Source organism: Camelus bactrianus, chromosome 5, assembly GCF_048773025.1.
Source record: "Camelus bactrianus isolate YW-2024 breed Bactrian camel chromosome 5, ASM4877302v1, whole genome shotgun sequence".
Lineage (NCBI taxonomy): Eukaryota > Metazoa > Chordata > Mammalia > Artiodactyla > Camelidae > Camelus > Camelus bactrianus.
Window position 1 is genome coordinate 9,679,645 of NC_133543.1, and position 23,062 is coordinate 9,702,706.

At 47.9% G+C, this 23,062-nt stretch overlaps 1 protein-coding gene across 6 annotated transcripts in view; it reads right to left on the reverse strand.

The window, feature by feature from the left end:
* Positions 1–23,062, reverse strand: part of OCA2 (OCA2 melanosomal transmembrane protein) — a 278,029-nt gene that overhangs the window by 185,691 nt on the left and 69,276 nt on the right. For all 6 annotated transcript variants that reach the window (XM_074363384.1, XM_074363383.1, XM_074363382.1 and 3 more), the window contains 8 exons: positions 22,864–22,935; positions 21,549–21,614; positions 18,523–18,579; positions 17,313–17,437; positions 14,055–14,193; positions 8,755–8,887; positions 4,502–4,649; positions 1,601–1,658 (listed from right to left, as the gene is read on the reverse strand). In XM_074363384.1, the coding sequence (XP_074219485.1) occupies positions 1,601–1,658; positions 4,502–4,649; positions 8,755–8,887; positions 14,055–14,193; positions 17,313–17,437; positions 18,523–18,579; positions 21,549–21,614; positions 22,864–22,935 (798 nt within the window). The remainder of the gene's footprint in view (positions 1–1,600; positions 1,659–4,501; positions 4,650–8,754; positions 8,888–14,054; positions 14,194–17,312; positions 17,438–18,522; positions 18,580–21,548; positions 21,615–22,863; positions 22,936–23,062) is intronic.

Here is a 23,062-nt window from a genome sequence, read left to right on the forward strand (position 1 = left end):
AGGCACTGCAAGCCTTCCCTGCAGCCAGGTTAACCACAGAAACTGGGCATGACCACGGACCCCTCCAGGACTGGAAGTGGAGGGCAGGCAGGACAAGGAATATTCCAGTGTTGCTCAGCTGGTATCAGATGATCCAAAGTTTGTCTTATTAGTATTTTTGGGTGTCTGTCAGATTTTTCTCCTTTGGTTACCAGGGGCCATCACAGTGAGAAGTCAGATCCTTGCTTCTTGTTTCCGCCTCTCCCCGACCCTTGTCCACTGAGTACCCAGAGAAGTATGCAGCCTCTTCCCTAACTCACAGCCCAAACTATGGTCTAGAAGGGTGGGCAGGGTCTGTCTAAACCTGAGACCCAGACAAATGTCAGAGCCATACCCATCTTCCCTAACTTTAACCATCTGAGTGGGACAGAGATTGAGAGGAGGGACACAATGAACCTGTTACCTACTAGGACCCCCAGTGTCTAAATTTCCTTTAGCGAAGGGCAAAACATTCCCATCATAGAGAGTGGGTAAGCGGTCTTGTAACTGAGCAGGACCCTGTGGGGCCTCCCTGGGCAGACCCCTCCCCCGTATCCTCTGCTGCAGCTCCTCTCTGAAGCACCCAGGTAACAGTATCTCATGTATGTTTCCTGAGTGTTTCAGATGCTTAAAATCAGCACCAAAGGGAAGACATTAACTGCTTGATGATTGAAAGCATATGGCCCCCAGACCTCCTGGCACCTAGGGGATCAGAGCATTGACCACCCTGTTCCCTCGACATTAACCAGTCAGAGAATTGTGCACAAGCTGACCACATACCTGTGACCTCCCCTCCCTTCACCTGGCCTTTAAATATGCTTTGTTGAAACCCTCTGGGGAGTTCAGGGTTTTCCTTTCTTGGTCCTGCAATAAACCTTTCTCTGCTCCAAACTTATGTTACAGTTTATTTGGCCTCATGGTGCAGCGGGCACACGAACCTGCCTTTGGTCACAGTCTCTCCCTAGGAAATAAACTACCTGGATATGAAATTTCCCAAAGATACAAATGACTTCTGGCAGATCTTGAGCAGAGCTGTCTTGGCTGGGAGAGGGACACTGTGTGTCCTCACATGGGTTGAGAAATTCCACCAAGGCAGGAAAATGAACAAAATAACTCCAAATCAGCTTTGCCCCCTCAAAGTCAGAGCCACACGACAGAACACACTCACCCCATCTCTGCCCCAAAAGGCGTCCCATCCCCAGCAGCACACCTCTCCTGTCTCAGCCTGCCTCCCCTCACCTGCACTATAGGAACCACAGGGCCTGCCTTTCCGGGTCAGGGAGGGGTGAGAACCTCAGGCATCCGCCAGCCTTCCCTGATGCCACATTACCACAGAAAGGGCTGCCCTGTCTTAAAGGGAACATAAAAAGTTTAACTTCTCAATTTCTGGACAAAATAAGCCTACCATGTCTGGAAAATGCACCCCCCCCATTAACTCTAAATAACTTACGTCTTGTGTACAACTACAGGAGGAAAAAGGGAGATGACTTTCTATTGCAACTTCATATGAAGCAAAGAAAAAGAATCTACCCAGTTCTTAAAGAGGCAGGTCAGAAATCTCCAAGAAAAGAAACCACGATACCTTTTTTTGTAGCTCCTGGATATTGGTCTCCCAATTTTTATCTTCCTGTGAGATCTGTCTGAAAGACAAAAGGGCAGACTCATCATTTTCCTGGTGACATCGAGCAGGAAGGTCAGCAGGGTGGCAGTTGGCAGGGGACCCGGCCAGGGTACCATCCATCATGTGATGCAGGTGCGGCCAGGGAGCAGTGCAGGTCTTGCTGTGCAAGGTGCCTGATGGAGCTGTGTTCGTGGACTGGGAAGGATGCTCACTCTACCTTCCCAAAGGAAAAGAATACCAGAAATGACGGGAATGCTTAAGGAGGAATATGTGAACTCAGCACAGGAAACTGTTGGGGGACATGTGGCAGGCCGGCATCGCAGGTGGCAAAAAAATTTACCAGAAACCAAGAGACGTTTAAGAACAAAGGAAAAGTTTAATAGGTTCGCTGCTACTGGCAACAGCGGGCCACACAGACAAGAGGTGCCCGCGTGTCCACTGGGATGAACGCTCAGGGTCTTTTATTGAGGAAGGGACTGTGAACACAAAGGGACGGGGGAACAGATGTTTGGTTGGCTGTCAGTGAGGCAGGGGGCTTTGGTACATGGAGGATCATGGATTTACGACTCCAGTAAGATGGCGACAGGCTGGCACAAGCAAGACAGTGGGATGTGTGACTGACAAGGAGGAGCCGCGGGCTGAGACAGGTCAGCCTGAGCCACAGAGAGACTAGCCGTTTCCCAGGGCTGTTCATCCTGCCGAGCAGACACCCATCAGGAGTTTACCTCCGGAAGAGGAGCAGGCAGACGCCCAAGGGCTGGAAGTCTGGAGGGCAGGGAGGAGCCCAGGCCGCAGCAACACCTGCTGGCACTGCAGAAATGTCAGAAGCACATTGGCCAAAATGGGAACAGGGGGATGACAGGAAGCCAGCTTGGTTTTCATCTCTTCACTTTCTACTTCTCTACATTTTTTTTTTTCAAAATGAGGGCATGTTACATTTATAATTTATCTAAAGGGAAAAAACAGGAACAGGAATGCTACTTGCTTTAGTGGTGATTTTTTTTTTCATTTGGAAATCAGCTTCCTTCCAGCTCTGGTCATGGCGCCCACCCATCTCAGTTTCCATTTCAGTCACATCTATTTGTTCCAACCTCCCTTTCCTTTTTAATCTTCCCTATCAGCACATCTTCTTTCTCTGCTTTATTTTCTCCGTGACCAATTAGGGAAAAGCAGCTGCATGTCGGAGAATTTAGCTTTAATGAACACTCACAAGTCGTAAGTATCAAAGGAGGTTGACCAGGCAGCCAGTGCAGACCCTACAGGAAATCACAGCAGACCCAAATGAGTGGTTCCCAGGACAGCTTTTCAGAATAAAATGTAGAAACAAGACCTGCAGAGCACTTGCTTTAGATCGCCCTCAGTCCATTCTGCTCCTCAGTGACTGAGTGGCCTTACAAAGCCACTACCCTCTGCAGGCCTCAGTTTCCCTTTCTGTTATCAACACAGGATGAGCTGATGGAAACATGGCGCATCTCCGAGCCCACAGCTTTCTCCCCATTTGTAACCGTGAGATACACTGACTACATCCATGCCAGACAGAGCTCCCCGAAACTTGAGTCAGTAGAGTAAATACATTCATTGCAATTTCCTCCTGCATCTTCAAGTTACAAAGCTTTTCTTTTTGGGACCTATTCCTATTGTTGAAGGTGGTCACTCTGTCCCCAGCCTGCAACTCAGGGCCTTCCTGTAGCCTGAGGGTAACAGGTCCTGCTTCTCCAGCATCACAGGGTAGAGGCAGGGCCTGGGCTGGGATGGAGCCGAGGATGCGAGGCAGGGCTTTGTCCTGGGCTGCGTGTCTGGACAGAGCGAGTCCCATACACTCGCCCGTGGCCTTCTCTCCCCAGGATCAGAGCAGACTGCAGCCTCACTGGACGACCCTTGGGGTTGGTGCCGGTTCTGTGCCCAGCTCCCATCCTCAGTCTGTTTGCCAGCTCTCTGGGAACACAGGGTTGGTTTCATCAAACCGCAACAGCTCTTGCTTTTCCTGTTAGTGCTTCCAGAGTGAAGACAGGTTGGAACTCAGCACCTCATCCAAGGAAGGACTCTTATTGTTAACCTTTACATCTCAACTTTGATTAAAAACAAATGCCCAGAAATGAATTGAATAGGACTTAGGTATTCTTTAGTAACTGAGCAGGACCCTGGGGGGCCTTCCAGGGACAGACCCCTCCCCCATGTCCTCTGCTGCAGCTCCTCCCTGATTAGTATCTCATGTATATTTCCTGAGTGTTTCAGATGCTAAAAACCACCACCAAAGGGAAGCAATTAACTACTTGCTAATGGAGAGAATGTGGCCCCCAGACCTCCTGGTGCTGAGGGCACCATAGGGTTGACGCCCTTTTACCTCACCATCACCCAATCAGAGAATTGTGCAGGAGCTGATCACCTACCCTAGGACGCCCCTCCCTCCCTGGCCTTTAAAAATGCTTTGCTGAAACCCTTTGAGGAGTTGTGGGTTTTTCTGGGTATGAGCCATCCCGTCCTCCTTGATCGGCCCTGCAATAAACCTTCCCCTGCTCAAAACTCCGATGTTTTGGTTTGTTTGGCCTCATGGGGCATCAGCCACAGGAATTTGACTTCAGTAACATTTTGAGCTCCCTGGAAATCACCTACTTAGAGAGTATTTTGTTAGATTTATTTGTTATATTAATTGTTTTGGATTCTTGTTGTGCAATAAGTGTTAGGTGTGGAGGCGTGGTGGGCAGTACTTACCCTGACATCACACTTTCCCAGATGTATAACCCTGGGCAAACTGCTCAAATTCTCTAAGCCTCAGTTTTCTCATCCTTAAACTGGGGCTCCTAGTAAAGATGAGAACTGCTGCTAAACCAAGAGTGGTGTGAGCAGGGCCCAGTGCGGTACCTGTGGAAGCTGTGCAGCCTCCGGGCCAGCAGGCGCTCCAGCGACAGCACCTTCTCCAGGAGCAAGCCTCGAACCGCGGTCTCCTCACGGCTGGCGGGGCTGATGCGCTGTGCGGTCAGGCGCCAGACATGAATCTCGTGCTTCAGTTCTGTGGAATATTACTCAGGCGTAAAACAGAATGAAATATTGACACTGCAGTAGCACAGATGAACCTAGACATTATCATACTAAGTGAAGTAACTCAGATAGAGAAAGACAAACATTAGGTGTCATTTACATGTGGAATTTGAAAAATAATACAAATAAATCTATGTGCAAAACAGAAACAGACTCAGACAAAGAAAACAAATGTATGGTTACCGTAGCGGGAGAAGGGAGGGTAAGTTAGGAGTGCAAGATTAACAGATACAAAATACTTTATATAAAACAGGTAAGAAACAAGGATTTACTATATAACACAGGGAACTATATTCAGTATCTTATAATAACCTATAATGAAAATAATCTGAAATATATATATAACTGAATCACTTTGCTGTACACTTGAAACTAACAATATTGTAAATCAACTATACTTCAATGTAAAAAATTCTGTAACCATTAAAAGGATAATGAGAAACTACTATGAATGACTTTAGAATAATTATTTCAAAAACTGAGATAAAATGGACAAATTCCTTGAGACTTAAGCCACCAGTGATCACTCAAAAAGAAATAGATAACATTAATAGCCCTATATCTATAAGGAGTTTGAATGTGTAGTTAAAAACCTCTTTGGGGAGAGAGGGTGTAGCTCAAGTGGTAGAGCACATGCTTAGCATGCATGAGGTCCTGGGTTCAATCCCCAGTACCTCCTGTAAAAATAAATAAACCTAATTACTTCCTCCCCACAAAATAAAAAAAAATTAATAAAAAAATCACTTGGGAGGAAGGAAGGAAGAAAGGAAGAAAAGAAGAAACAGAGAGTAGAAAATGTAGTAGCAATTTTACACCATTTCTTCCAAAAAATTAAAGAGAAGAATATATTTCTATACTCATCCTTTCAGGACAACAAAGAAAAGACATTTCAAGAGAGGAAACTACAGATCAATATCCCTAATGTGCACATACAAAAATTCTGTGCAAAACAGTAGCAAGAAGCAGATGAGCTGATATTTGGTGAACAGAGGGGCAGACTCTCGTGATTATTTGTGCTTTTCAAAAAAATAAACCAAAATCTCTCCTGTTCTTAACACTTGGCAGGCTGACCCATCCTGGACCCTGCCACTGGGGGCCTGGTGACAGTGGTGACGAGCTGCATCAGTCAGTGGTGGCGTGGAACACGTGGTCGTCTCTGCATGACGACCAGCAGCTCAGGGCTCTGAGAACTGCTGATGAGCAGGGTGCTGCCAGCCCACAGTGGGCACGAGGCCACTGAGATTTCAGAGCTACTTATTTAACTGCAGGGTAACCAAGCCTATTCTAACACTCTGGATGCCACCACAGACCTTTTGAAACCAAATCTCTGGGATAGGTTTGGAGTAGGGATAGGGTTTGGAGTAGGGCTTGGGAATGTGTAGTTACATCAAGCATCCCCAAATTGGAGACCCCTATACCCAACAGTGGCCCAGAGTAATTTCCCTGCCTCTGCACTGCTCCCTCTGTGCTGACTTACAGCCTGTCTTGGCGTTGCTGGAGGGTTTCAGCATTATCCAGGTCCCAACCATCCCCTCCCACATCACTCAAAGCTTTTCTCACCTCCTTACTCAGGAAGAGCAAAGGAGTCTACTATGCAGATTTGTTTTCTGTATATCCAAACTCATCTCAAGATAACTCTCCAGAAGAGCTTATTCACAGCACAGAATTCCCAGGGGTGGGCCTCATCATCTGCATATTTAACAAGTATTCCTGGGTCACTCTGATCACCAGGGAGGTTGGGGGAGGCTGGGGAGAGATGCTGCTGTGCCCACACAAGCTTTAAGAGACAGATTAGCGAGTGCGATGGAGCAGTATTCCTAGCTCTCCATTCCTAGCTCTCCAAGTATTCAGTTATCTCACTTTATATATACTAATTGATGATAAAACATCTTGAACACCTCTAACTGGTTGCTGTGGGTTGAATTCTGTCTCTCCAAAATTCATATGTTGAAGTCCTAGCCCCCAGGACCTCAGAATGTGACGTGATTTGAAAATGAGGTCACTGCAGATGTAGTTAGTTAAGAGGAAGTCATTAGTATGGCCCCAAATCCAAAATGACTGGTGTCCTTATAAATGGGGGAAATGTGGACACGGACACACACATGAGCAAGCGCCACGTGAATAGGAATATGGTCAACTAGAAGCCAAGCAGAGAGGCCTGGAACACATCCTTCCTCACAGCCAACCAATCCATGACTTTGGATTTCCAGCCTCCAGAACTGTGAGAAAATAGGCCACCTATGGTGGCTTATTAAGACACGTTAACATGTACGGAAATAAGCCATCTGTCAATTAAGCCACCCAGTCTGCGGTACTTCGTTACAGCAGCTAGCACAAACTAATACACTGGGCAATGACAAAAGTGGATCAAGATATCTCACTGCAAGAACTATTATTTTAAACAAACATTGATTAAAATCTTCTTCAAAACAGAGAAATAATGGGATTATTTGAAGGTGTCCCCTCCATTATAAAGCTGTAAGAAGATCTAGGAGTCTTTTTTCTCAAGAAATCCATGTAACCTGCTCTGTAGACCACTAGGATGAAGAATTATCAATGCTGTCAAGAAAACACATTCTTCCTAAATAAAGTAAACTATGCTACATGGCAGGAAGCTTCCGTGGCTCTGCTGCCGAAAGGACTGTCCTGTTCGGCCCCCAGCACCTGTGTCTGTGTCCCCCGTTCCCTCCAGCCCCCAGCACTGGGCTCACCCCCCACAGTTCAGAGCCCGTTTGGTGAGGCTATGCCCACTCTCCCCTTGAGCAGCCGTGCACAGGAAGCTGCCGGCTTGTCTTGCACCTACATCTCCTTCACTCAGAGCTGGGCCAAGTGGCCACCAAGGAATTTCTTGTCGCCTGACTGCATGTAAAGAACCATTTTTAAACCCACAGGAACACTCCAGTTTTTGTGTGTGTGTGTGTGTGTGTGTGTGTGTGTGCAATCAATACATATTGCCTGAAAGAGAAATTTCTGCTTATCATCCTGTTTCTTTGGTAGAGATGGGTGACTAAATTCTGTTAAGAATAAGCTTGTTTAACATAGACGACTCTTGAGAAGGTATACATGACATTTTCGTAACTAGAACAAAGAAAGTCAAATTCTGAATACAAAAGTCTCGCAGAAAAGAAAGGCAGATCTGCCTTGTGTCGTCTCCATCTGATGAGCAGGAGGGCTGGTGGGAACACACAGATTCCCAGCTATTTATATGGAAATGAATAAAGATCAGGAAGACTGAAGTCAGAGGTCAGAAGAGTAACATAGGATGAGGGAGGTGAACACACAACCTATAAGCTCTGTGAGGTCACCACGAACCACGTGAGGGAGAGGTTCCCACCCTCATCACTGCGCTCCTGGACCCCAGTGTGCCTCGTTACCTGGGCAACCTGTGCAGGGCCCGGCTGAGCAGCGGCTGGCTGCTTCCCAAGTAACCTACTGCTTTTAATATATGCTGATCAGCAATGTTCTCAATAAAACATGTACTAAAACTTTAAAGTGAAGAAAATGTAAAACCATGAGATGGCCACGAGCCCTCTCCCTCCTGGTCACTGTCACACCAAAATGATCTCTTTTTTTTAAATTGAAGTATAGTCAGTTACAACGTGTCAATTTCTGGTGTCCAGCACAGTGTCATCAAAACGACCTTGATGAACACGGTGTTTTATCCCCTGTGCTGGACTGTGTTGCCATTTGTGTAATCACATTTGGACTCAAACCACGACATACTAGAACACTGCGGTCTGTCTACAAGCCACGCGGTTTGTGGTGTGTACACGTGGTTTAACGTGTCACGACGTGCAAACTGAGTGGTGGCCACTGCTTCCCACACTGCACGCTCTAGAACACCAGAGGGGCACGGCTCACAGGTTTAAAGCCCCTGAAAGCTCCCTGCATGCCAGAGGCATATGGGGGGCACACTGAGTGCATGGTGTCCCAGCGACCGACACTTCCCTGAGGTCGTATGTGTGATTAACCTCATGCCTTTCTGTGGCAACTCCCCCTGGGGTGGGGGGAAATATATATATATGTATATTGTGGCAGTAAACTCTGAGGCTATGGGAGGAGGCACTTCCACTCACCAACAATTTCACTGGGCTCCTTGTTATAAAGCTTTTTGTTCCAGTAGAGGAGCCTGAGGAGCGGAAAGGAGAACAAGAGAACGAAGCAAATCCCAGCGAACATGTGTGCTGTGAATCCGGCGAAGTCCAGGCCCTAGAAACGGCAGAGGAGAAATGAAACCACAGATGGCCCTTCCCGAGGTGCGGGCATCAAGGGTCGGGGATCCTGGGAGGGCTGAGCGCCAGGCCCACCGCGTGGCAGGCTTCAGCTGGGGGGCTGTGTACCCAGCACGGAGCCCACTGAACAACAGGCACTCTTCACCATGTTTTTTTGGGGGGGGAGGGGTTGGAGGAAGGCAATTAGATTGATTGATTGATTGATTTCTTAATGGTGTTACTGGGGATGGACCCTAGGATCTCGTGCATGCTAGGCACACGCTCTACCACTGCGCTATACCCTTCCCCCCAAATAGTGTTTTGTTTTGTTTTTCCGTTGGTCACCTGAGGAATCTATTTTCACTTGTTTTTGGAGAAGTCCATTTTTTTTTTTAATGGAGCAACTGGGGATTGAACCCGGACCTCGTGCATGCTAAGCATGTGCACCACCACTGAGCTATCTACCCTCCCCTTCACTGTGATTTTGAAAACATTCAGGATTTGTTTCTTTCATATTGAAAGGCCAATTCTTACCTGAATGACAGGCAACCTGAGGAAGAAACAACGTCACACCTAATCCCAACCTCAGCCGGATCTACCTGTCACCACTGGGCTGACACGTCCCCCCACGATCCGGTGGCAGGACTGAGGGGGACAAAACGTAAACCTATGAGGCAGTATCCACCCATTTAAAGTAAACTGGGTTTTATAAATATTTCATTGAAGTCGCTGCCATCAATCTGAAAGAGCACCCCGTGCCCGGAGAGCACAGCCCTCCGCAGGCCACCCAGTGGCCATCGGGACTCAGGCCCCCTCAGGGTTTCCCAACCGGCCTTGGGGTCCCAGGCAGGTGCCTCCTCCCTTCCCTTACACTTCCTTGGCCTGCCTGTGAGCTACCTGCCTTGGTCAGCCGCTGAGAACATCTTTGTGGATGGATGGAGTCCCCACTGGGTTAATTTGTCAGGGAATAGGTCAGCAGTATCACTGGTCAGTTTTGTCCTTTCTTTCAATCTGTGCTTAAACCTTCCGCAAATATGGGTGGGTGCCCCTGAACCTCTAGCAGGACAGACAAGGCTGCTGTCCCCAGGAAGCGGCCGTGAGAACCAACTTCTCACTGGTGAGAACTCCAGGTCTTTCCTACTGTGTTCATGGACCGCTGATGCCACAAAAGAGGGTCGGGGGCAATGACAAAACACTGGGGGACCCCCAGGCAGGAAGGACCATGGGGATGAGGCCAGTGTGGTCCAACAGAACCCAGGCATTCTGGCTCTGCACTTGGGGACCTTTGGGGGCACACATGAGGGTACGGAGTGTAGGTCCCAGGGGATGTTAGTGATGACTTTGAGAGACCACGCCCAAGTCAACAGTCAGAAAGCCCACCTTCTATAGGACTGAGTTGGAAGGAGTGATTTAAATTATATTAATTGTTTTTATTAAAATGTGCTTATTTGGCTCCCTCAGTTCCAGAAAAGATCTGAAACCATTTATAATATTGCTAAAGATACAATATAACTTAGAAGCCATTATTAGTAAGCTGCGTCAAAATTTAGGCTTGCCAGTGTGCAATGACCTGAAGCTCTTATCTCTCACAGCTACCTGCACATCCAGTGGCTGCCCTTGAAAACAGCAGCTGAATAACGGATGGAGCTCTGTGAGGGGACTCGTACACAGACAGCAGCGAGAGCTCCCAAAGGTAGGACTCACGGTGTGACCAGAGGCAAGTTCGTGTGCCTGATGCCCCGTGAGGCCAAACAAACGGAAAGATTGGAGTTTGGAGCAGAGAAAGGTTTATTGCAGGGCCAAGCAAGGAGGACAGGGTGGCTTATGCCTAAGAAAACCCTGAACTCCCTGAAGGGCTTCTGGATTAGAGACACTGTGTCACCAAGAAGGGACCTGTTTTAAGTCCAGCCAGGAGGGCCACTGGAACAACGAATGCCCCATGTAGGGGAAAGTCCACCAGGACCCTGCCTGATATGCAAATGAGAGGCTACTGGAAGCAGGCCTGCCCCTAGTCCCAAAGGGGGCTTGGGGCTCCCAAATCAATGAAGGCCAAGAGGACCGAAGACTGACAGGCCCAGGACCCTCCCTGGCTCCCAAAGGACACTGGTCATTTCTCCGGAGGACTCTAGGGTAACCCCTGGCGTGGCAGGTAGGAAAGTGTTTTCTTACTAGATATGGAGGCCACCTACTCTGCGCAGACTGCTTTCCCTGGACCCTTGTCCTCCCAATCCTGTACAATAATGGGGATGTACAGAAGGCCCCACACCAACCGATTCACCACCCCTCTCCCCTTAGCTGCCTGCTAGAAAATTTTACCTCTGCACATGAGTCTCTGCTCATGCCTGTGTGCCCTGTCCCCTTGTTGGGAAGGGACTAAATTCCAGACAATAGTCCAATTCAGAGACCTTTAATGGGGACGGCACCCACCAAGAAAAATGCCTGCTCTTGGCCACGGGAGCCTGCCTCAGTCCCAAGCCAAAGGAGGCCTCCCACCCACCCCAGCGAACCCCACTGTCGGGGACACTGCGGTCCCTGGCAGAGCTTCTATTGTCAGGCTCCCTTTAGAAATGAAACTGAGACAGGAGGGAAGGGGCCAGGGCACAGCCATTCAAGAAACGACAGCAATTAACACCAAAATGGTGGAAGATTCAACTCCCAGTCGGCCTTCTGAGTAAGACAGACTGCACTCTGTGGAGTGTGTATCTCTCTAAATAAATTTGCTTTCACTTAAAAAAAAAAATTGAAATTTTAAACCATATTTTCTTCAAATGTGGTTTTCTGTCCCCCTCTCTCCTTCAGGGACTAACTCTACAGATACATTAGGCCACCTGAAGTTCTCCCCTTAGCTCATTAATGCTTTTTGTTACTTATTATCTTTTCACTGTTTTATTTTGGATCCATGTCTGCCAGCTCACTAATCTTTTCTTCTGCAATTCCTAATTTGCTGTTAATCCTAACAGGAGATTTTTATCTCATACAATATAGTTTTTATTTCTAGAAGTTTCATTTAGGCCTTTTTTTTTTAATATACCTTTCCTGTTTCTGCTTAACGTAATGAACATCTCAAATACAGTTTTAATAACAGTTGTAATGCCCTTGTTTGTTACAAATTCTAACGCCTAGGTCTATTCTGGCTTGACTTCAAATGGTTCATATTCTCCTTGTGATGGGTCATATTTTCTTGCTTCTTTGTGTGCCTGGTAATCTTTGACTGGATGCCATACATTGTGAATTTTACTCTGTGTGTTGTCGTATATTTTTGTGTTGCTATAAATATTCTTTAGGTTTGTTCTTCGATGCAGTTAGACTACTTAGAAACAAGCTGATTATTTCGGGTCCTTAAGATTTATTAGGTGGGACCAAGGCATTGTTCAGTCTAGAGATAATTACTCGCCAAAGTCAGGTAAGACCCCCCAGAGCACTCTACCCGATGCCTCAGGAATTCAGAGGTTTCCAGTCCTCCTGGCAGGAACAGGCATTGCTCCCGGCCCTGTGTGTACCAAGCACCGTTCCTTCCAATCGTTTTGGGTTGTTCTTTCCCTGGTCACAGGTAGTCTCCCTCTGCAAATCTTCTGGGCTTCTCTCTCTATGCAGTTCTCTCCTCTCTGGGGCTCTGTCTTTCAAATTGTAGTCGCCCTGGTGTCTCCAGACTCAGTTCTAGCCCCTCAAACTCAGGGAGCCGTGGGGACTCCCATGGGTTCCCTCTCCCTGCACTGCATCCTGGAAGATCTCTCAAGTAAGTGAGCTGGAGCACGCACAGGCTCACCTATGCTTTGTTTCCCATTTCTCAGGGATCACTATCCTTTTTGCCTGATATCCAGTATCTTGATTACCATTGTCTGAATCTGATTTGTTTTGTTTTTTGGATTTTGGTTTATTTATCTTTTTGGATGTCTCAAGCAGGAGAGTAGGTCCAGTCCCTCTTACTCCATCTTGGTCAGAGCAGAAATTATCTTTTTAATCCATGCATGTTCACATGCAAACATTCTTGGAGACTACATGCAGCAAAATATTAAGCGGATTTATCTCTGGGAGGGGGGGTTATGACAATTTTTTATTTGTGTGCGTGCTATTTCTATTTTCTAAAAATAAATGGATTACTGTAGAATAAAAATAATAAAACAGTATTTTTCTCTAAAAATAGTTCTCTCCCACGTGGATGCAGGCAATCCTGGGTGACGGGTGCCCCTAAGACAGAGCACAGGGCTCTACTACCTTTTGATATGCCGCAGGGTGACATGACTGCAAGCACCCACTCTCCCACTGAGCTACGCTCTCCCCCCAAGACTGGTGAGGTGTTGCAGGCAGTTTCTCAGAGCAACCAGTATTAAAGGTTAGCCAAAGTATCTAAGTTATACTTTGAATCTCTAGAACATGTTGGGCCCACAAAATGACCATTGACACCTTACGCCCATGAACTCTCAAAGGCTCACGTATTTTTATGAAAGACAGCATGTACATATAAAAACATACTGACACACTGCACGGACACACACGCATAAACGTCTCATCTATAATAAATGACTCCAATTCAGAAGCATTTTTACTGATACTTCAGAGAAGAGAGACAGAAAATTCATGTCCAAAGAACAGCAAATGAAAATTAGTTATATAATTTAATTTTAACTCTAAGATGTGTAAAATACCATTTGCACTCTTTTTTTTAATACTTTTTATTTTAGTGGACAAATAAATTATATATTAATGTTTATAAGCACTTTCAAAAAAAAATCCCTAAAAAATCCCTTCATTTTCTGACCCTTTAAAAAAAAACTTAAGTTCTTCATCAGTGAATTTATCCACCTCAGTTGAAAAGTGAGGTCATTTTATTCTTAATATTAGTTGGAAGAAACCTCAGTTCCCACTTGGAGACTATAGAATAATATAATATACTATGTTTAATATAATGTAATCTACTATGTTTAATATAATATACTAAATAGATCATGTTATTCAATCATTTTCTTAAATAGTTATCAGAATGGCAATGAAACCAATTAGGACCACTTCCCTGTACACTGCAGCTCAGTCACCTGAACTCCCACGCTCCAGGTGACCGGAGCACTCTGAAGAGGTGACATCCACGTTGGGGAGGATGTTACTAACTGTGCAAGTAAGTTGGAGTCTGCATTTATTGGAAGCCACACCGTTATACTGATACATACCATCTTCCTCAGCTCCTGGTTGGAAACAATAATGACATTTGGCGGGTCCCCAATGGCAGTAGCAGCCCCTCCAATGTTCGTGAAGATCACTTCTGCAATCAGGACTTGTCTTGGATCAAGGTTGAGCACCTCACACAATCTGTCGTGAGTTGTGGGGGAAGAAAACAGACCCACTATTCACATTGTGAAAGGCCCATGTGCGAACTAAGTATTTTTAAAGCACTTGCTTGTACAAGGGCAGGGTGTGCACGCGTGCACACAAACACACCCCCTCCAGTGAGAAGGGCAATGCTGAGGGATAAACAATGACAAGAATGCTAGAGAGTTACGGGATACAGCGGACTCTCCGAATCACATTTCTCTGAAAGTTAACTGGCAACCCATCTGAGCCATCCAGGTGAAGATGTCCTCCTGCCCCACCGTGCACAGGTCTGGAGGGAGCACTCGGGGTGCAGGTCCTCAGTGCAGGGCAGGCGCGAGCACAGGTGAACTCACGCTGGCCACCGGGCCCCTGCAAGTCAGGATGGAGACAGAGCAGAAGGCACCACTGCCCAGCGGCTCACACCACGCCCGCCAGCCTAGTGACTTACCCACCTTCCCTTCTAAATGCTGAGGCCCTGAGCTGTCCCCTGGCCCCTTCCCTTTAACTACTGCCTGCAGACTTCTTCCTTAAGCAGCACACACTTTACAGCAGTGGCTCTCCACTTGGCTACAAGCTAGGTTTGTCTGGGAACCCTGAACCTGGGGCCCAAGCTCACGACAGACCAATCCCTGGGGGCAGGCCAGGGCAGCAGCGTTTACAGCTCCCCAGGGGGTGTCCAGTGAGCACACAGTTGAGTAAAGAAAGTTTAGGAAATGAGACAGGAGGGAAGGGGGCAGGGCACAGCCATTACAAGAATGACACAGCCATTAGCACCAAGATGGTGGAAGGTCCAACTCCCAGTAGACCTTGAGCTTCGATGCACACTCATTGTAACCCAATAGCTCCTCAGTGTCACTCCCACAGGTGCCAGGACCGTTTTAAAGGCTGATCATAAAAGATCAAAAAGTGGATGATGGCTCAGGTCCTGGGAATCCCAGCTTCTTCCCCAAAGTAATTGGAATAATCCTGCCACTTGTTAGCATATGAAGTTACTGAGCCCATAAAAACTAACAACCCGGCACCTCGTGGCCTTTCTCTGGCCTTCTGGGACAGCCCGCACTCTGTCTGTGGAGTGTGTATCCCTCTAAATGAATCTACTTTTACTCTACTGTGGCTCGCTCCTGAATTCTTTCTGGCACAAAGCCAAGGACCCACACTTGGTGGGGCGCATCCCAGGGACTCACCCGAGACCTGAGACACGGCCATCCTCTTGCCCCTCATTTTTCCTGTATCAGAAACACATCAAGGTGTCTCCTGCACCAGCCCATCACAGCGCCCACTTCCATGCAGAAACTGGGCCCTGGGTCTCAATCTCGGGGGCAGGGGGCCCTGCTGCACTCAAGGGTCCTTCCCACCATCTCCACGCTCAGAGCACAGCCAGCAGCTCGCCTGAGGGGGACCAGCCTACAGAGCAGAGTGAGAGCTGAGAAGGGAGCGATGTACGGGGACCAGGGACATGAGTCCAGAAAGAAAGGATCAGACTCTGAGCAGCAGCAGCAGCGGCTCTCAGCTGAGGAGGCCCCAGGAGCTGCTTCTAGTAAGAAAAGGACTAGTGTGTGTCCACCAACAATGCAGGACCTGGCTGTCTAACCGTAAAGTCTATGTCGCTCAGGTTAGACGAGACAGCTTAAAGAGTCATGAAGAATACGGTGGTATAAACAGTGAGCCTAAGGCACGCTAACTCCTCAGTCTTGAAAGATGTAATTTTTAAACTAATAAATGGAATTGCCACTCTCACATAAAATCACAAAGCCCGTTCCTGGAACAGAGAGGATGCAAACAAATCCCAGCAAGGCAGAGACGACCCTGGGCTGTCCAGGCTGCACAAGGACGCTGGGAATGTGGGTCACAGCGTCAGAGAGCAGAGTAACATGCTGAGGTCTGCTGCATCGTGTGTGGTTGTCAAACCAGCGTCGGCAGCAGCCACCCCTAGTTGGAGGGGGTCGGTGTGGATGGCCTCTTGTCCCTTGAGGGATCCTAGGCGCAGAGTTGGGTGTAGCATGTGCTTCAGTGTACAACACCCTCCATCCCGCATTTACCCTCAGAAGAACCCTGGGTACTGGGAGGTGCCACACCCCCTGTGCAGGAAGGCTGAGTCCAGCATTCCTCACCCCAAATTCATGCCTGCATATGGACCAGGATAATGTGGCCACGCTTGCGGAAGCCTGGGCAGCAGACAGACCCCGGACACTGCAGGCCACATGCCAGGGTGCTGCTCGCTCCACGCTTCCTCCTCCTCTCCCCATCCCACACTCCAGCCCACTCCTCCTCAGAGGGTCACCACTCCTCCAGCACCAGAGGCGTGGCCCAGAATGAGCACGGAGCCCTGGAGGCAGCCCCTTTGCTGGTGACATTCACATGCGCAGGGGACTCTCTCGTCTGGCAGAATCCTCAGAACACGAGTTTGGATTAACCCCTTTGATGGTACAACCCAGATCTGTGCAGTTGAAGAGACTTGTCTAAAGGCCCTCACTACCTAGCTTCCCAGAAACCACCGGGCGTGTCCCGTGTCCCCTCAGTTTCCCCAGGACCAGCACACGATGGGTCTAAGGAAGGCAAGACCGTGCGTGATAAGCTGGGAACCATCCTTAAAATAACAAACATGAAGTGTAGAGACAGGTGTCCACGGCCTTGGAGGGAGCCACACGATGACCAGGCTGGAGCCCAAGCCCCAGGAGGCTCCAGGCAGTTGGCCTCCTGTGCTCAGTGAACGTCAAATGAATGAAGTAGGTGGAATTAAAAGCAGCAAATTGGAATGAAACGGAATTTTCCTTTCCCAAAGTTACCTGGCAAGGCCTTGGCAGGCCAGGTCCTGGGAGCCTCCAGTGAGGAGCCTGCCAGAGCAGGACAGTGGCCCCACTTCCCACCTTCTGGCTGATCGCCCCCACGGAGCACGTGGGCTAGACCTCCTGGTCCCTGACGGTCTGTCCCGCAGGACACAGAGGCCCGCGTCTGCAGACTCCTGCAGGCATTTCTGCTGCCACCTCTGCTGCTGTCACAGCCATGCAGGCTGAGCCACGGTCCCAGCAGGCATGCAGGCTGGCCTGGGCACACGGGCGGAGGGCAAGGTCAGGAGCCCACACACTCCTGACGCCCACGGCGGTCCCTCCGCATACCTTATGGTCACGGGAGTGAAGAGGAGGGCAGTGGTGACGTTGTCCAGGAAGGCAGAAAGGACGGCGGCGATGAGACACAGCATGATGATCATGGCCCACACCCGGCCCCGGGACAGTCGGTACGCCTGGGACACGAAAAAGAATAAGCCAGGATCAGCGGGGCCAAAGAACTGATGTGACTTTTCATTAGGGTCTCTAAGAACTGGGGGTCTAAATAAACATCACACGGTGAAATTAAAACTTAGACCCAAGGAAGCAGTGGGGCAGGGATGGCTGGAGTTGGACGTTCTAAATCCACCCTGGCCTGCATTCCTTCCATCCGATTCTCCTTCACGCCGCCCCGTGATGGTCCAGTTGCCACAAGGAGGTGGCCCACCACCGGTATAACCTCCAGTCTTTCACACACTCCTTCTGGCTGGACAGCCTGGGCTGTGACGTTGGAGCCACCTGACCCTAGAGTCTGCTGATCTTTGGCGATCTGGGGGGTACTTTTAGTACCAAGGCATTGGGAGGAGGAGGCCAGGTAGCTCCTGGCAAGGTGCAAGATGGTTCACAAAGACGGCAAAAATCACAGCACGGTTCTGTCATTCAGAGTTTGCAAAGCGCTTTGTTGAGGACTTAATTTTTTAAAAGAACTTTTCAGTTTCCAAAAAACCAAAAATTCAAGCCCAGAATTAGCCTTTGCATTAGCAAAGCTCTCGTCCTGCCTACCCTGAGAGACAGGACCAGGACAGATTCTGACAGTTGGAAGTTGCTGGTGGGTTTCCCAGGGTTCCAGTGATAAAAGTGAATGTTTATAGGTTCAAGGTTTAGAAAGCAATCATTGAAACGATTTCACCAAAAAGCAAAGTAATCAGAAGCTGATGCCTTGAAATCTTTGGATGCTCAGAGAGCAAAACAGGTTTAGTGCATAGCTCTCAACCTGCCAATTTAAAGAATGTCGGACAAACACTCAGCTGGAGCAGACTTCTCCCTGGTCCCCTTCCTCCAGGACTGCTGAGAAGCTGAAAGCACTGCTCAGAGCCACCTGACACAGGACGGCAACTCTACCCAGACTTGCAGCAGTGATTTTGAAAAAGAAGATAGAATTTTTAAATACTTTCTTTAAATAGCAGTTTTCTTCACTACATATGTACCAGTAGAAAAATAAACACGTAAGAAATACGTCAATCAATTCATACATAACCATTAAGTGCTACATCAAACCTACCTTTACAGCGCAGTAATCAAAAAATCCAGTTTCTGAAAATATGGCTACTAAGATCATCTGTGGGGGAAAAGAAGAAAAAAAGAGGCAAGGAGAATGTTTCAGCAGAGTAGCATCCTGAAACGACACCAGAGGGGTCACTTACAAATCTGAGTTCTGGCTTCCTGAAAGCTACCACCTCATCAAGCCTCTCACTCTCCTGCTGAGCGTGGTCCGCTGACTAAATCGCTGAGTGGAGGCCCCGAGCCCCTTGCTTGTGGGTTTGCACTTGTATATTTGTCCAGGGGCATGTGCCCAAGGTACATTATCATTCCACCCGATCTTCACAGGGAACATCGGTGTTATTATTACTCTCTGTCTCATAGACCAGGAAACCGACGAGCAGAGATGGGAGGTGACTTACAGTCACAAAGCTAGAAGCAGGGAAGGAAGTGGGCCAGCATGTGGCCTTCTGTTCCTAAATGTCCACACAAGCAACAATTAAACATTTTCATGGGGAAGAGCATATAGCTCAGGGGTAGAGTGCCTGCTTGGCATGCAAGGTCCTGGGTTCAATCCCCAGGACCTCCATTAAAATAAGCAAGTAAATAAATAAAACTAATTACCTCCCCTCCAAAAAAAAACAAAAACAAAAACAAAAAATGAATAAATACATTAAAGATTTTTAAAAAACATTTTAAGACTTTTATACTGGGTTAAATTTTGTTTCCTAAAATAATGTAACAGATTTTTGTCACTGATTTGATTAAGACAAGCAAGTAAGAGTAGTTACACTGAAATGATTATTCCCTGGGTTCTGTACGAACCCAGAGGCTTACTGGCGTGCATGTTTCCAGTGATGACACTGAGTTGGTGAGAATAGCTATCATAGTCAGTAACAAAGAGGAACGTCCCATTTATTCTAAGTCTAATCAACCAGACACCTCAACCAGCCTGAACTTTCTGGAAGATTGTCTATTCCACCCCCTTAGATGGTGATGCACCATGTGTTGAACTTGCAGTGAGAAGATGCAGGTTCAAATGCCAAGCCTGCCCCTCAGGAGACGTTTAATCTTCAGGAAAAAAAATGTGTTTAAGTCTCTGCACTTTAGTTTTCTCGCCTCACCTCTGAATGTCTGTTCCTTATAAGATGGTTGTGAAAATTCAATAGAATTATGTAAATTAAAGTACTTAGAAAATAGTGGGCCCAGTACTGTCTTTCAAAGAAACATGCAAAACAGAACACGTCCCAAAATTAATTTAGCCCAGTACCAACACCTGCGTTGTCTAAAGTGACCACCACGTTCATCCTAACCCAAATGGCCACGTGGATGGGCAGGTCCTGCGTGGTCTTCCACTGTCGTGAGGAAGCTGTTTCCCACGACTGCTGCCAGAACCCCCAAGAGAGCCTGGAACTCAGGGCCTGGGCAAGTGGCCCCATGGGTGACGGACTGGCATGAAATAGGATGGAAACGGAAGGGCCTGGCTTTATAGGCTGTCTTTGCACCCAAAGTCCTAGCATCACAGAACCTTAATGAGCTGATTCCAATTGAAAAAAATTAAACCACTCACATGTTGAAATCCTAACCCCCCAACAGCTCCAAGTGTGGTGACCACATTAAGGAGGTAATTAAATTACAATGAGGCCCTCGTCCAGTATGACTGGTGTCCTTATAAGAAGAGGACAGAAGCCTCAGAAGAAACCAGCCCTGCTGGCACCCTGACCCTGGACCTCTAGCCTGCAGAACTGGGAGGAAACGCACGTCTGCTGTTTGTGTCACCCAGTCTGTGGTGCTGTGTTACGGCACCCCAGCAAACTAACGCCAATCGCTGAAGTTTAAAAAAAAAACACCTCATTTTATAGAACATCTGATACACCTTCCTCCTTCCTCCCATATGCCCAAACCCCACAGCCTTTTCAGGACCCAACACAACTGTTAGCTCCTCTGTAGAAGCCTAAGTTCAGAGCATCGACCTGCCTCCCACACTACACCCACAGGGGAGGCAGCCAGTCTGGGTCCACTAAAGCCAGGGTGCTGGGGTGGAGAGACTGTTAGCAGGGAAATGAGGATACATGACGACCTGCTTCACACAGGGTGAGTCCTCGAGTCAAGAGAGGGTAAGACCCTCCTTCAGATCACACAGCTGTGGGGTCTGTTCAAGAATGCATGAACTGGGGGGGTGGGGACAGAGTACAGCTCCGTGGTAGAGTGCATGCCTAGCAGGCATGAGGTTCTGGGTTCAATCCCCCGTATCGTCATTAAAAAAATAATAGTAATAAACAAACCTGATTACCCTCCCAACCAAGAAAAAAAATAAACAGCACATGAGCCATTCCCACTGCTGTTCAGGCCCTTGTCAAACTCACGTACTCAAAGCTGCACCTATATATGATTCATGTTCCACACTCGCCCGCTAGTGCGTCTTAAAGTTCCCTTCCTACAGGTGGATTCGGTGACACCTCACAGCACACAGGACACAACGGCCCCCTGATAATGATAAATAAGGGATGACTTCTTCATTTCTTCCTTTATCCATATAATTAAAGGTACTTTTCCAATCACTGAAAACCTTGTATGGTTCATTTGCTTAGGACATCCCATTTTAAATTTTAAGGACAGTAACTCAAAACTTTGCTTAATTTGCTAAATGACCATGATTTCACTATCAGACAGGCTTTAGACTAAAATTTTCCAGCTAACCCACCAGAGCACTAATCATTCCATTCCTCCGCAGGAGAAATTAGCTAGACCGCACAAACCTTCTCAGTCAAGCCCTAACTATCATGCGGCACAGTGTCTTTGAGAATCAGTTGCAGAAGAGGAGGGGCGGCGTAGCTCAGTGGTACAGCGCGGGCTTAGCGCGCACGAGGTCCTGGGTTCAATCCCTCCCCAGTGCCTCCACTAAAATGAGTAAGTAAATAAACAAACCTAATTACCTCCCCCCAAACAAACAAAACAACAACAAGGAATTAGCTGCAGCAGCAGCAAAAGAGAAGTCGCAGGTTGCCGCAGGCTTGGAGCCCTGTCCCGCTGGGAGGCTGCCATTACCATTCCAAACAGCAGAGCCAGGGTCTCGAAATCAATCCACTCCACCACGTGGGTCAGGCTGGGCCTCTGCAATCAAAGCACAAACTCGCCAGTTAGTCCTGGACATCAGCCTCCCAGTGATAAGCTTCAGACACGCACGGCCTTTCACATCAAACCCACTCGTTGGGACAGAGTCAAAAATCACACCATCCACTTGCTTTTGAAGTCAGATTATGTCATCAATGAAAAATACTCTTAATGAAAGCATTATAATGTCAAACCTATGCACTTAGTACTAAGAAAAGCAGATTTCTTAAACCTGGCCCCTGTCCCTGTAGGGAAGGCCGGGTCATGGGGAACTGGGAAGCACAGACTTTCATGAAGCGAGGGCACTTGGACAGCCCGGTTGTTGGAAAAGGACCGCGTGATGGTCCAGGTAGCTTCCCGCAGCACGTCCCTCGAGCCACATCAATGATTTCTAAAATTAAGTAACTACCACTACACTATTTCTTAATAATTATTAAAAATAACAGTGATTTATGTGTCAGTGTTAGGATTCTGGGACATTTTACCCTCAAGGTTAGTGTTTGTTTACACCAACTCTAACCAAGAAAAAGAAAAAAAAAACAATAACTAACTGAACATAGCCCCACACAGATTTTTAAACCAGTTAGTATTCTTTGGCTGACTGAACAGCCTTTAGTAGCAGTTTTCAGAACAATCCGTGGACTCCCACAGAGTTGTTTTCACTCCAGGTTCTGTGTGTTGCCACGTCCCAGCATTCCTTCTCAAGCAACTCTGGCCTCCAACCTCGGCAGGCACTCGGCCTCTCCTGCCTCCCTGCATTCATCCTTATGTCCCCGCTGGACAGACATGCTCAGAGCCTGAGGGGGTGCCATCACCGCCCACACATGCACCTCCAGGGACGCCCTGATTTCTGCCTGGGACAGAACCGTCCCCCCCCCCCCCCACCGCCTCACTATCTATCCCACCGCTCTGCTCCAGCCAGGATGGCCTCCTCCAGGTACCAAGGGCCGACAGCATGCAGGGCCAGCTCTAACGTGGCTCAGCTACACGGCCTGGGCAAAGGCGTGACCACCATGAGCCTTTCCTCAGCTAGGATGAAGGATAATGCTGCTGGGATGCATGACAAAGTCAATGTTAATTACTTGTCTGCGCTGTGAAGTCTGTCCATGCCTCTAGCATGGTTCCCAGGGGAAACGTGAAAACAGTACATGAATATTAAAAGCACCAGCTAACACCTAATTCTTGGACTGTCTTTGAATCTGGTGCTCTATTGAGGGCTAAGCCTTCGACTCAAAGCATCAAAACTTACGTCACCAATCACAGCCAGGGCTGCTAACGCCGCAAGGGAACCCAACATAGCTGCCAGGGTTCTGTGAACGATCTGGAAAGAAACACAGAAAATTACTGCATCCTAATCCACAGGGGTTCAAAACACACAGAAGCCGGTTTTGGTATAAGTATCTGTCAAGACTGGCCATCCTATAACATCTCTACTGGGACAATAAACA